We start from the raw sequence: 14,972 nt of genomic DNA on the forward strand, positions 1-14,972 counted from the left end.
TAATTTTCCATAGACGTCTTTGAAATCAGACATTTGAAATGTCTCCCCTGATGGTCACCAGACAGAATGCACATTTAAGATACTGAAGGTTTGGCTTCGCTTTTCAGACCATGATGATTTTCCAGCGTGAGATGACGTTTTCATCTCTGTGTAGAGCTAAAACAAAATGGTGGGTTTTGGGGAATTGACAGCTTAGCTTCTGTTTTTACAGGAAATGTATTCTAACAACCTTTATTTATAAAAAAAAAAAAAAAAAGTTTAATGAAAACACTTGGAGCTCCTGGTATGTCAAAAGAGAAGTCTTTAATAATTTATAAAGGCAGCTCTGAAGCAGGAAACACAACAGATCAATCTTAACACAAACATCTCAGACAAAACAAGTAATATATCAACAGGAAACACTTGAGCAACTTAAATAAATATTTTGGTGACTGGAGGAAGTTAAACAGTTGAAGGATCTTTGTTGGATGAAACGTTGTTGCTGGGCAACAGGTTTGCCAGCTGCTGGTTCTTCAGTGCAACCTTCTCCTTCGCCCTGGACAAACAAAGAGTACAGAGAATTAGTTGTTTCAGTGGGAATAAAATACTTCTGTTAATCCTGTAAAAAGGGGAAACTAAAAAAGGCTAAACTGCTTATTTCATAGTTCACTAAGAAAATAAAAATCTGCTAATTTTTCTTTTGTATCTCCAATCCTGCCTCCATCACTGATAGAAATACAGAAGAGCAGAGTTCATACAGTGAAAACAAAGCAAATTCTTTTAGTTCTGAGGTTCATGTCTTTGGATATATGAGAAAAAAAGATAATCTGGTTCTTCCAAGGTTGTTTTAGACACATCCTCATAGGAAGAACAAAACAAGGCCAAATTACCAGCTTTCCACTACTATGCTTGTTTGTGATTCTCCAAATTCTGATCAAACATCTTCACTTTGGTTTCGTCTGTTCAAAAGACATTATTCCTGACATCTTGTAGATTGTTCAGCTGCAGCTTGAGCTTAAGTTTAAGCAGCCATGTTGGAAAGGGCCTTATAACCATTCCCACACCGATGGGAGCTGCTCTGATGTCTTTCCTCCTTGTGTTAACATACATCTGAATGCTCCAGAGCAGCAAACGGTCAAAACTTCTGCTTTTACAGAGTAGCTCACACTCAACTCAACTTTATTTATAAAGTTCTTTTTTATTTTTTTTTTATTTTATAAAACTTTATAAAGCACATAAGCGTAGAGCTGTCATCCAAATGAAAAAAGTAAGTAATTTATTGTAAAAACGTGAAACTATTACATGATAACGTGGTCATTTTTTGTAAAAACATGAAATGTTTACATTATAACGATAATTTATTGTAAAAACGAGAAACTATTACGTTATATCTTGATAATTTATTGTAAAAACTAGAAACTATTACATTATATCGTGATATGTTTGATTGTAAAAACATAACCACTTGAAAGCAGCTAAGAAGATGGAGTCTGTGTTCATTGCGATTCCCGTGAAATTATGTCACGTCAAGAGGACCAGACTCATTCCTTCTTCTATACAGACATGTACAGAATTTTAAATGGCCCTTAAAGTACGCATACTATTACAATGTCATCCAAAATTTTTCAGAAGCAGCCAAATTTCCCCATGTCTCAACCCAAGTATGAAGAAAAAATTAAATGAAGTCCTGTAAATGAGCCATTTTTGATCTCATTTCCACCCTGCACACAATCTAAATCTCTCATCTAAAGTTGAAAATGCCCAAATTCCCCTTCTCAAACATATCATGTGTATAATGTGATACATTTCACGTTTTTACAATAAAACTATCAAATTATAACATGATAAGGCCCCAACTTTTTTTTTTATTAGGATGACAGCTCTACGCTTCTGTAATAAAACAACACAAGGCTAGAAAACAATTAAAAGGGAGATAAATGATTGTTTATTCTTCCGAAAACAGTTTACAAACAAACTATTCTAAAGATTAAGAGATTAAAAACATATTAAACCTAAAATAAACAGTACATAAAAACAATACATAAGACCAAAGTACAGCACACTAAATCAGAAACGGTCTCACACTGGGTTGAAAGTCGAGGAATAAAAATGGGTTTTAAGATGCGATATAAAAATGGACAGTAAGGAAGTTTGTCTAATTTGGAGGGGATGATGATCGGTTCATCAAGTGCATTTGATAAGCAGCATCTTGCTGTTAATACCTGCGGAAGGACTAAACGCTAACTCAGTTTCTGAATGGTGACTCAGTTTTGGGTTAATAATGACACAATGTAAGACGTTACAGGCTGTTGTTTATCTGGGGTTGTATTGATCCAGCTTTAGAAGATGGGCTATGATATTTTTTACAACCATGGTCCATGGATGTAGATACGGTTTAGACTACTTACCTTTCAGGGAACTCTATGTCATCGATGGTGTCGGGCAGCGGCACACCTCTGGTCTCAGGAAGTAGAAGCACCAAACCACCAGCCAGGAACGCCAGAGACCCTGTGCAGCACAGGACAACATATTCTTTCCTTTAATAAGAGATTGGCTTCTTATGTGATGGTTCTGGCATAGATGTTCTCAATCTTTATGTTTAACAAGTGTTTCCAAAGAAAAGAAACTGCAAGATTTTCTGCAGAAAAGTAAATTATTTAGTCAACCTAGATCTTGCACTTCAGTTTTAAAAAGAAATGTTCCAGGAATCAGAGAAGCTTCCTTTTACATCTACAGGTTCCTCAGATTAGCTATTTCATCACTTAAAACCCACCAAAAATTATGAGCGGCAGTTCCAGCCAGATTACAGCCAGTCTGTAGAGCAGGAAGGGAGCCACGATGCCTCCAACATCACACAGAGTGGAACAAACCGATACTCCCAGGTTCCTGCAGACGCAGTGAGAGAATAAATGTAACATGTTTTTTTTTTTTTTTTTTTTTTTTTAGTGTTAAGCAGTTTTTATAACAATGAAAGGTTAATTTGCAGACTCTGCACGGGTCTGTCGTGGTGAAGAAGGAGCTGAGCCAGAAGGCGAAGCTCTCATTTTATCAGTCGATCTACGTTCCTACCCTCACCTATGGTCATGAGCTGTGGTTCGTGACCGAAAGAACGAGATCTTGTAAACAGGCGGCTGAAATGGGTTCCCTCCGCAGAATGGCCGGGCTCTCCCTTAGAGATAGGGTGAGGAGCTCGGTCATCCAGGAGGGGATCAGAGTAGAGCCGCTGCTCCTCCCCATCGAGAGGAACCAGATGAGGTGGCTCGGGCATCTGGTCAGGATGCCTCCTGGACCTCCCTGGTGAGGTGTTTCAGGCACGTCCCTCTGGGAGGAGACCCCGGGGAAGACCCAGGACACGTTGGAGGGCTGGCCTGAGAACGCCTCGGGATCCCCCCGCAGAGTTGGCAAATGTAGCTGGAGAGAGGGAAGTCTGGGCTTTTCTGCTTAGGCTGCTGTCCCTACGACCCGACCCCGGATAACCGGCAGAAGATGGATGGATGGATGGGTTGATAGAAGGGTGGATGGATGGATGGATGGTTGGATGGATGGATGGTTGGATGGATGGATGGATAAAAGGGTGAATGAATGGATGGATGGATGTATAGAAGGATGGATGGATGGATAAGAGGGTGAATGGATGGATGGATGGATGTATAGAAAGATGGATGGATGGGTGGATGGATGGAAAGGATGGGTGGATGTATAGAAGGATGGATAGAAGGATGGATGATGGATGGATGGATGGATGGATGGATTTTATTTGTAGGGGAAAAGCAGCAGCTGTCTCAGCTGTAAAGTGATGTGATATTCATCAAACTGAAGGAAAACCAAACTGCTGGTCTTAGGTAGGTTGTGAAAGTCATCTAACCATCCAACAACCCTCCTGATTAAAGAGATAGATGACCACCATTTTCAATTTCTACCATATCCCTGCATACCAGTGGGAAGGGATAATTATGATCAGGGCTTTATATCTTACCTGACAAATGTTGGGTAGAGCTCAGTGTTAACAAACACCACCATCTCAAAGGCCATGGTAATTCCCAGCCGTCCGATGCAAGCCACCACGGTCTTAAACCAGAACATACCTGCAGAGGTGGAGAATGGTCAAATGAAGCATGTTTGACTCCAGAAGGAATGGAAATAATGATCTGAATTAGCATCAACACTCACTGTCGGGAATGAAAGCAGTGATGAAGCAGGATGCGCCGGCTACGATGTTGGCTGAGGCGAACGGGATGCGCCGTCCGATACGCTCAATGGTGAAGAGGATGAGGAAGGCAGCAGGGAACTCCACCAAACCAGAGATGAGGAAGTCTATGTAGACGTCTCCTCCCAGAATGCCCAGTCGCATGATCAAGCCCTGGTACACCACAGCACTGGTGAACCTGGGAGAGGCAGAAAAAAACAGCTGCAGCTTTGTACGCACACATATGGACTTCTGTTTCATTGTGTGGCTCCAGATATTGACAGGTTTTCTTGTAAATGACTGATTTTTCATGATTTAGCATTGATGAATAAAAACTCACCAGTTGTAACTGAGAATGAAAGTGTGTTTCCTCATTTTTGGAGTTCTGATCAGGTCCATGAATGAAGCAGTGGAGGAGTCAGCGTTATCATCTGCCAGAGTCTGCAGGACCAAATAATCACTGATGAAACTTTGCTCCAGTTTAAAGTTTCTTTTTTTTTTAATCTGCTGCACATTTAAAATGCTATTTAAATGTTTGAAGAGCCCATTTATGATTAATGAAAAAAACAATACTATGAAAAGCATAAAATGTTTCTTCAGCAGCTCAAACTACCAAACTACTCAAATTTCTTTGAAAACTGATCAGTGTATTATTTTGAGCCGTTTTACTGAATACACTAGCTGCTGATTATAATATTAACTTTTATAATCCCACAAGGATGATCAAGAGTTATAGCATACAGAAAAGCAGAAAACAAGGAAGCAGTCATAAAGAATTAACACAACCAGGAGACACTAAATGCGTACCAAAAGAGAGGAAGAGGCTTGTTTCTTATCACTGTTTCAGCTTTATTTGTAATGCAATAAAGAGAGAAAAAAAACACTTGAACAAAAACACGTAAAATAGGAAAACAAGTAAGTTCTATGCGCTGTAACAAGTTTAACAAGAGTTACAAGTCAAAGAGAAAAAATGTATTTTAATGGAAGAACAAGGGTAACTTAACCCACAGCTTTGGGGGAGGCAACTGAAAATGCATGGCTACTTCTCAGCTTCCTCTTTGTCTGAGGGGAACAGATGCGGCTTGGAGGCTGTGAAGACGGCCAAATATGTATAGAGAATATATATAAGTGTTCTCTAAGGGCCAGTTCCAAGCCCAGTTAAATGCAGCACGTGTCAGGAAGGGCATCTGGCTTAAAGTATGTGCCAAAGTACGACTGTGCGAATGGGGCTTTCCGAACCTGCTCAGTAGATTGAAGCCGGTGATTCGCTGTGCTGACCCCTTCAGGGAAAAAGGGGAACAACAACTTGTGCCATGTGGAAAATCGGAATTCAGCATCGTTTCAGTGAGAAATGATTTTAGGCATGTAGTAACTTTGTTAAAAATAAAATAAAATAAAAAAAAAAGTGAACCAAATCTGCCAAAAACTACTCCATATTTATGAAGTTTCTGAGAGTTTTTTGTCTTCACATTTATACTGTGTATCAAAGGAAAAGATTTTTACTAATTTTATTTTAAAAAGTCAAATTTGTTTCAGTAAGGAAAGCTGATTCTCAGAAGATTGCCTTGTCACAGCATTATGGCCATAGACTGTATATTAAAAGATGTCATGAAGGTAAACCTGACCTATTAAACCGAAAATGAATTTTTGAAGCAGGCTGTAAACATGTTTATTTCTGCTGTGAAGTTGGCCTTTTAAACATGGGAGTCTATGGGGATTTGCTCTGTTTTGCAGCCCCTAGTGGATGAAGGGGGAACTGTAATTTTGTGTAAATATGCATAGGCTTCACTTTTAACCATTGACTGTATAAAAAAAAAGATGGACAGAGCCTCCATGACGTCACCAGTGCGTTTCTGAAGAGGTAAATTGAAACTCGGTGGGCGGTTCCTACCATCGCTACCTTGGCAGGGTTATGCGTGTCGTCTCGCCCAGAAACTACATATATGGGCAAAGAGGTGGAGCTGAGAGGGGGGCTGTGAGCGTCATGGTGGATGATTGACATCGAGCGAACTCCAAGCTGCCAGCAGCTAAGAGCTAACCAAGCTAACCCGTAGATAACAGGAGCTAACCAGCTAACGGAGGTAAGCAGGCTAAAGCTAAGTCACGTTGTTAACCGGTTAAAAACCGTGGTTGTTCTGTGTTTGATTTAGTTACCAGTCAATCAAAAGGACACGCCCCTAAATATGCCAAATTTTGAGATTAAATTACTTTTGAACGAGCGAGTTAGAAAAAAATTCCCTCCCCCCACAGTTGTCATGAAGGTAAACCTGACCTATTAAACTTAAAATGGATTTTTGTACCGGGCTGTAAACATGTTTATTTCTGCTGTGAAGCTATTTTTTTTAAACACGGGAGTGTATGGGGATTTGCTCAGTTTTGAAGCCCCTAGTGGATGAAGGGGGAACTGCAGTTTATGCACTTCCGCATAGGCTTCACTTTTAACCGCTGGATGTTGCCGCTTGGTTTTTGCACGTCATGCTGGGGGGTTGTGGCTCAAATTGTTTGGAACCAACAATCTAGACACCATTGTGTTGCTTTATGTCTGTGATGAGTCAGTAGTTACCTCAATATTCTTGGACAAAGTCATTTTGTTTTCTTTGGCCATGTTCTCTGTGATCTTCACAGCTTTGGACTTCTTGTTCTGAGAGAGCAGCCACCGCGGCGACTCGGGGATAAACCTGACAATGAAAGATACGAGCAACAGACTTATCACTGCAGAAGTATTGTGCAAGCATTTTAACGTGATGGGTTTGTAACCAACGAAAAACTGCAAACAACTTTTTATGTCACAAGAATGAATGCAGAATGATGGGTGGTGTCTGATCAGGCCAGCAGAGCTGACCAATCAGAGCAGACTGAGCTTTGCAAACTGGTGATGAAAATGTGGTGCGGTCTTTCAGCTCATGAAAATGTGAGGATTATTTGCTCACCAGTAGTAGGACAGGAAGATGATGTAAGGGACGGTAATGACCACCTGCAGCCAGCGCCAGTCAGTGATGAAGTAGGCAAGCAGAGGGAGGATGAGGATGCCGACACTGAAGAACATCTGATAAATGACTCCTACTGTACGTCTGAACTCCACCCCCACAATCTCTGTAACTGGAAGAAATTAATCCCTTAATTAATATTCATATAGATTATGACATATAAAGGATATTATTATGATAATAATTATTATTATACAGGTATTACTGATATACTGGGTTGCTACTGTTGTATTACTATGGGTTAATATTGATATTGGATTAGTCATCACTGGGTAGGGATTACATATATATGCTTCTACCCACTCCTTTTGAAATTTTTGTCATCTTTTATTTCTATTTATTATTCTTGTTTTTAGATTTCATTATGTTTAAACTTTTTCAATCAAAAATATTAATTTCTGTCATAATTTACAATGAAAAATAACCTTTTAAAAAAAGCTGCTTTAATTTTGCAGAACACTGTTTTTCCTGTGTTGCAAAATCAATAAAGCTGGCATCCTGTGGGAAGATGTGATGAAAAATCTGAGCATGCACCAGGTGACAAACTGTTGCTTTGTACACACTCAGGATGGGGGATCGGGTCACAGCAATAATTCATGCAATCTATTGGTTTTCCTTAACTCTGATATTTATTGTGATTTGGCTTGAATTGATGCATCTGTAAAGCGCTAAGACAACATTGTTGCACAATGGAGCAATAAAAATAAAGCTGAATTGAACTGAAATTGAGAAATTGTGAGTTTACAGGAGAGCAACAGTCTGAAAGAGCAGGATTTAACGGTAAGCAGCTACAGATGTTAATCAGCAGGAAAAAACATCACTAGTAACAGCTTTTACACTAAATATGGACCAAATTAAAAAAGCAACAAAGAAACAGGACACTTTGTAGGATTTTAGGGAAAATCAAATGTTTATCAAGTTCATGAAACAACAGGACTGAATTTTGTCATATTTAAAATGAAATATTTTTAAAGACTAAAGTATGTTTTAAATGCATTTGTAGTAGTCAACGTGAGAACAGAAGGAGATCCAACTTAAATAATGGCAGAACAAACAATTCACACAAGTGCAAATAAATAAAAGTGCTTACTCAGCACATATCCAGCCACCCAGCCTCCTTTTACTCCGAACCCATAAAGGGTTCTGAAAACCAGTAGAGCCACGTAGTTTGGAGCTATGGCCACCAGGATGCCAGCGATCCCGTTCAGGAGGTTGGACATGAGGAAGCTCATTTTCCTGCCAAACCTGAAGACAAACAGGGACCACAAATGGTTCTTTAGAGCTAAACAGAGAATTACCATCTTACTTTGCACTTTTAATTCAATATTAAATCTGCATTTTTTATATCACTGTGTGAAGCGGGGAAATTTATTCTGTACTGAACCGAAAACCGTTCCTCGCAGCTCACCTGTCAGCCAGGTAGCCGATGGCAATGCTCCCAATCAGGAAACCCACGTTCAGGGTGGCTTGATACATGTCGACTAACCATCCATCGGCACACACCAGGTCAAACTGCAACGAGGCACAGAGTTAAAGCGCCATAAACAGATTCATGGCTTTTGATTTACACACAGGCCTCGTCTGTCATATTTAATGATCCAAATCCCCAGTTTGAACTTCCTGTTAGAATTTCAAATATGTTTAATGATTAAATCCTGAATAAATGTGGCTCCTGCTGTCTTCCTCCTCCTGACTTTAAGCAACAAAGTGTTTCAAAGAGCTGCACTCAGTTTGTGGCCATTTCCTTCAACAGAAAATAAACCAAAAAGCGTCATTTAATAAAACCAAATCGCGAAAACAATCACACGAATTCACATTTAGCATGATTGTGTTTTTAAACAACTACGTGAGATCTCGGGATTTTATTGAATAATCATGTTTTGTGTTTAGTATTTTTGAGTGTTTTCATTTCATGTCATTTTCGATCATCGAAGGAGATTTTAAGTTTTATTTCTGTTGTGATTATCATGGGCAGGTATATTTAGTATACATGAGCTTAAATTGTTAATGTGTTCCTGTAAATAAAGCTGCACTTGAGTTAATGAAATAAATGTCATGCATTGAAACTTCAAATTCGTTTTAATCTACTAAGGAAAAATTGCCAAAAACAAATCAGATGGTGCTAAACTGAGCCAAAAAAATAGTCACATTGGTCTCATTTTATTCTGCTTCAGCAAAACAAACATTAAGATATCCCAAAATTTGATGTAGAAAGGCCCAAACTTTATGATTTGATAAAAGGTTTAGAGCCACAGCTGTGTCACTACAGAGGGAGATTCATTTTCACTCTGGATGTGCGTCTCTTAAGGCAAGCCTGATCCTCTTTTATTCATGCTATGTGCCATTTTCATTTCATCTTCAACAGTAACATGTATTTATATTTACACATCCTAATGTCGTCCTCGTTGTTGCAGAGATATACTTACGTTGTTATGCAAAATATCAACAAAAGCCATTTTCCATCAGAGGTCCAGTAAATGCTAATTGTTAGCCAATTGCAAGTCATTTTTAACGCAACCATGATCTATTTTTCAAAGAAATTATGGTTCACGTTAATTTTTAGTAGGAATCAAGTTGCTCAGTCTAAAGATTCAAACTGTTTTTGCATGTGTTCTGTACAATAGTGCATTTAATTAACTTAAAAAAGGGAGTTAAATTAGCTTGTTTTCAGTTTTTCCTCCTCCTTATGTCTTTGCTCACCTCAGTAACAAAGGACTGCCGTCCCTCGTAGTCATACTCCCAGCCCTCTGTGCAGCCAGTTCTGGGAGTTCTGCTGAGATCCAGCTCTTGTGCATCACAGGTGAGCTCAGTGGCGTTCCAGTCCACAGCATACCGCTCACAGCTGCTGCGTTGTGGCTCACCAGAGTTGTTGCTCATGGGCACCGTCAGTTTGTGACTGTGTGGGAGGCTCCAGCTGCAACTCTGCCTCATCTCCACCGCTGCAGAGTCCCGGCACCAGTGATCCGGGGTGAAACCCTGGAAGACAATGCCGACGTACACACCGGCCCAGGGCATAGACACCATACACAGCAGGGCGAAGATTCGCTTCTGGCAGCGGCCGAACTTCCCAGCTTCCTCCAAGATGTCATCAAAAGTGGTCATAATTGCAGATTTTTCTTCTTCATGCGGCTGCAAAAGGGCAATTTCTATGCTGAGCCTCCCTGTGCACACTGGGCACCGATGGGCCACCACAGCGGCTTTTTAACACCACAACCCAGAGCAAAGGTCCATAGAAATACGTTGGTTCTTTACTCCCAGTGCAGCAGAGCATGAAAAGACGTTTGCTATGACTTTTACAGACGTCAGTCCAACTGTAAGAACTTGGCAGAACGCTTGCATGAATCGCTGAGAGTTCATTAGCATAAGTATGAACACGTGGACCAGAAGGTGCAGCCTGCTGCACAGACAGCGACGTGGTCAATCAGTTAACACTGAAATGTACATCCTGAGTATCTGAGGGAAAACTGTGGGTACTTTTAGGTGTCACATTGCTGGAAGGAGACTTCAAACAAAGTCATGAAGCTTTGCATTCACACAAACAAGTCAAACATAAGAATGTACATATGAAATAAATGAAAATCTAAATCAAGTAAAATGAAAATAATGATGAACATTTAGAGCCAGAAGATTCAAATACCTGACATGAACATCTCATAACAAGCACAGTGGAGGAGGGCTCATGGTTTGGGTTATGCAGATACAGAACCTGGATACCACATGTGATCAGTGATTAAATATTAATTTTTTCTGTCATTTATATTTGATTTTGTTACATGCTGCACCTAAATGAAGTCTCCAGGTGACTCCAGAGTTTTCCTCCACTCTGGGTTAAATTACTCATAACTGCTAGAATGCCCACCTGCTCAACATCTACTGCATTTCCTCCGTGTTCTGGTCTTTTCGGCCACACAGGATGAGATTAAACCACAACAGGAAGTAACAGATCTCTTATTTTATTCAAATAATGCAAGCTAAGTTTTCTTTTTACATTAATTTTCTTTAAATAAGAAAACAAGCAAAGAGCAGCAAACATAGACAACAAAACTTACAACAACTGAAACATAATAATGATCTCCCACAGTACCAAATCACCACAGAGTTTCTTGTGCTGCTTTAGCCGCCGTTTCCTCCCAGTGCGTCGCTACTCGTAATCCAGCCCATGGTTTCATTGTGTTCGCTTCACCCAACACAAAAGATTTCTCTGTTTCAGTGCAGACGAAAAAGCACAAGAATGTTCAGTAATATCTTAAAGGTGTCTCGGTACAGTACCATGCACATGAGCCACACGAACTTTGGTGCCACATAAAGCAGAAAAAGACTCGCAGCATTCGTGAAAAACAGGACGTTGCGTACAGAACAGAACCTGCTGCTGATCTGTGACGAGGAGTGCTACGCCGTCTCCTCAGGAGAGATGATTTACAAAGATTTAAACACATAAATGCTTCCGCTTCGTCTAAAACTGCCTGCGAACGGGATTTACAGACAGGCTGTGAGCCATGAGCTGAATACAAACTAAGTTTGTAAAATCTGCGAACAGGCTGGACATCGTTTTACACCACTGGACTCGCCACCTTTCAAAAGATACAAACTGATGCTGATATTTCACTTTTCTTGGGACCTACAGGTTCCTCATGTTCTTATGCCATCATTGATAAAACTTCTCATCACTAATGATAACAAAAATGGACTAAAATAAAAACCAGAAAGAGGAATTGTGACTTCCTACAGCAAGGAGACAACTTTATTTTTTTTTACTTGTTTGTTGAACCATCATGGCACAAGTCAAGCTAATCCGTACAAAATACTGAGATTTCCAATGCAAATGCCAATTTTTTTTTTATTCTTTTCTGATTTTTTGTCAGTGTTTTGGGCAAATATTGTTTGTACAAAACCTTGTATATGAAACATGTGTACAAAGCTTTAGAAAGACCCTGAATGGTAAAGTTTTCAGCAGTGTTACAATGTTTTGTTAATTACTGTGGGCTGAATACTGATGAAAAAAGTTAGTCCTCTCCTCTCTTGTGAGGATTCACCTCGCTCCAGGATGTTTGGAGTGATTTAATGTCTGCATTGTATCTTCTGGTTTGCTTGCACAGGCAAACCTCAACACATCGCTCTGACTATGACAGTCTGAGTGGTTTCAGTATTCTGCTATGAGTGAGTAAGGGAGGAGGTGTGTGATACAGAGCCAAAAATGTTGTTTACTTCTCAGAGAAAGTCTCGTTTTGGCTACAAATTGTTTGGTTTTCAGTGAAACACAACAGGTAAACAGGTAAGTCTTCAGCTTAACTTATCAAACTACATAGATTTTCAAAAAGCAAAATGCAGATTTGTGCTGAGTTGGAGGGAAAAATGGGAAAACAAGGGTTAAAATAAACAAAGAAAAGTTAGATTTTTGTGTTATTTCATTTCATTCAACACTGTATGAGAATTGGTCTAATTTCTTTAATTCAGTTTGAAAGTTTAGATAGAAAACATCTGAAGACGACATGTGACACATTCAAGATAAAACACGGCACTGTGTTCACTAAAAACCAGGAAACTTGAGCCGTTTGTGGCTGAGACAAGGAAAAGCAAAGTACAAACACTGTTTGTGAAACTATACGGTCAGTTTGCTTCCCTTGTCAGCATCCCTGACACCTTCTGTGGTTGGGTCAATAAGGAACGAAATACTTGATCAAATGAAGTTTAACATCCTGCATCGTTTTTCTTTTGCATCACTACATGCATTTGGCTGAACAGGGCAGACTTCGGCACTACTAGAACTTGGCGTTATGGAGTTAAAAATCTCTCTTTGATGGAGCAACATCACCAAACCAACAAACTGAGTCCGTATCGCACCATAGCAGGAGCAAAACCCCCGACTTTCTAACATTCGTACCAGCGGTGTCAGTAGAAATATGGCTTCAACAAGGAGGGGGAGGGACTTCAAACCAACACGACGCAGACAGACACCTCCTGTTTCCCTTCAATCAACAATTCATTCACACTTAAGGCCAAATCTATTCTCACACACACACACACACACACACACACACACACACACACACACACACACACACACACAACTAAGAAACACAGAAAATCAGCTCAGAGAAAAAAATTTAAATAATCTTAAAAACAAATGCGAGGATTCACTGCTGATAACAAAACAAACAAAAAAAAACATCCGCTTTAAAGAGCATCTTCTTCTATTTACAACGGTTCTGATCAAACACAGACAGATGTCACTGCACATGATTCATAGACGAAAATGGAAATTCATCGTCAGAAAAGGCAACATACTTTCTTTTTGAGGGGAAAAGAAAGAGAAAAAAAAACTGCTCTAATAAACAACTGTAAACAGCAAGAAGACAGACGGGCGTCTTCATGCCCTTTAGAAACACCAGCTGACACCTTCACCGCCTGGAGCTGAACCTGCCTGCCATCTTTAATACAGTCCAAAAGGGCAAATTTAGAAAAAAAAAAAAAACCACCCACAAATCTACTTCCAGTCTGCATTGCCATGTTGTATTCAGTTCATCACAGTGCTAAAGCAACATCACTTCATCTGAAACCACTAACAACATAAAGACATCATATAACTTCATTGTTATTTGCATCTTTTCTGCCTCTTTGCAGAGCTGACACACCTCGCTCCTCCAGGATTAATCTTAAAGAGTCTCAGCCGTTTGTGTCTTTATCAGATAAAAGTGATGAGACTGAAGTAACTACGGTGACTCAAGCTCTGCTGATGCCGAATTATGAGAGAAAACAGGAGAAAATAAGGTGCAGGTCAAAAATGGCCTGAAGAACAGTTTAAATACTGAGCTGTCAATAAATAAAAAAAACAACTTCTGCAGATTGCAGACGGTGATCTGAACGAGTCAGAGTGGGCCGAGTAAAAGGTGTGGCCCGACATTTAAAAAGAAAAAAAAAATCCCCAGAAAGAGAGAAAGGTTTCTGCTTTTAGCATGTCGTTGGTGTTACGTTGTCGCTGCTATTATGAAAACATTCACTGAGAGAAGAGGTCAGATTGGATGGAGGGAACCAGGACGGATGCTGTGAATTTACACCCGAAGGAGGTCCTCGTCACTGTCATCCTCGTCCGGTTTCCTGTTGGCTGTGTTACCAAGGGAAAAGCCTGAGGGCTTGCTGCTCTTCCTCTTCCTGTCTGACTCATCCAAGAGGCCAACCAGGTCTTCGTCGCTCTCCTCCTGAAATGAAGACCTTATGTGAGGATCTGGGAGGCGAACAATGAGAGAGGGTCTTGGCTGCAGACTGGAGAATGAGGTGGGGCTAGATATTGGACGGGACTGGATGTCCATTAACCCTAATCCTAACCCTAAACACCCATTGCCTGTCTAACCATGCCATTTGACATCCAACCATGCCTGTTTGACATCCAACCACGCACAATATCCAGCCCCGCCCCATTCTCCAGGCTGCAGCCAGAGGTTATTGAGCCATGATGCATGAGAGGAGATGAAACTCACCTGCAGGAAGGCGCTGCGTTGAGCCGCTGAGCTTCTGGAGTGTGTGGAGGACTTTACCACTCTTACGCCCGGGACGCTTAGTACCTCGTCCTCGCTGTCGTCTTCCTGCTCGTCCAGTGAAAACGAACGCAGACCATCTGTGTTCACTGGCTTGGTCCTGATGTGACCATTGCTATGGTTACTCTTGTCGTGATGCAAGGAAGAAGATGTGGGAGGTTCTTCGAGCTCCTCCATTAGCCACTCCATCTCCTCTTCACCACCTTCTTCATCAGTGTTGACCTTTAATGGGGAGGAACAGGAGCAGAGAGGAAAATCTTTCATACACTTTTCTTTGTCCTTGTCACC

The 14,972-nt window shown here is 40.4% G+C and overlaps 2 protein-coding genes across 2 annotated transcripts in view; both read right to left on the reverse strand.

The window, feature by feature from the left end:
* Positions 1 to 441: 441 nt before the first annotated feature.
* On the reverse strand, positions 442 to 10,254 carry LOC306767097 (solute carrier family 22 member 2-like; the record flags this gene model as incomplete). The annotated part of the gene is made up of 11 exons (XM_079255011.1): positions 442 to 535; positions 2,388 to 2,487; positions 2,753 to 2,865; positions 3,956 to 4,064; positions 4,150 to 4,364; positions 4,506 to 4,606; positions 6,729 to 6,843; positions 7,096 to 7,264; positions 8,243 to 8,397; positions 8,561 to 8,664; positions 9,853 to 10,254. 11 exons carry the CDS (start codon positions 10,252 to 10,254, stop codon positions 442 to 444), a joined length of 1,677 nt encoding a protein of 558 aa, XP_079111137.1.
* Positions 10,255 to 11,181: 927 nt separating this feature from the next.
* Positions 11,182 to 14,972, reverse strand: part of igf2r (insulin-like growth factor 2 receptor) — a 57,357-nt gene continuing 53,566 nt past the window's right edge. The window contains exons 50-51 of the mRNA XM_079255010.1: positions 14,628 to 14,906; positions 11,182 to 14,348 (exon numbers count right to left, since the gene is read on the reverse strand). Of these exons, the coding sequence (XP_079111136.1) occupies positions 14,202 to 14,348; positions 14,628 to 14,906 (426 nt within the window). The 3' untranslated portion in view covers positions 11,182 to 14,201. The remainder of the gene's footprint in view (positions 14,349 to 14,627; positions 14,907 to 14,972) is intronic.

Source organism: Telmatherina bonti (assembly GCF_933228915.1).
Source record: "Telmatherina bonti genome assembly, chromosome: 16".
Lineage (NCBI taxonomy): Eukaryota > Metazoa > Chordata > Actinopteri > Atheriniformes > Telmatherinidae > Telmatherina > Telmatherina bonti.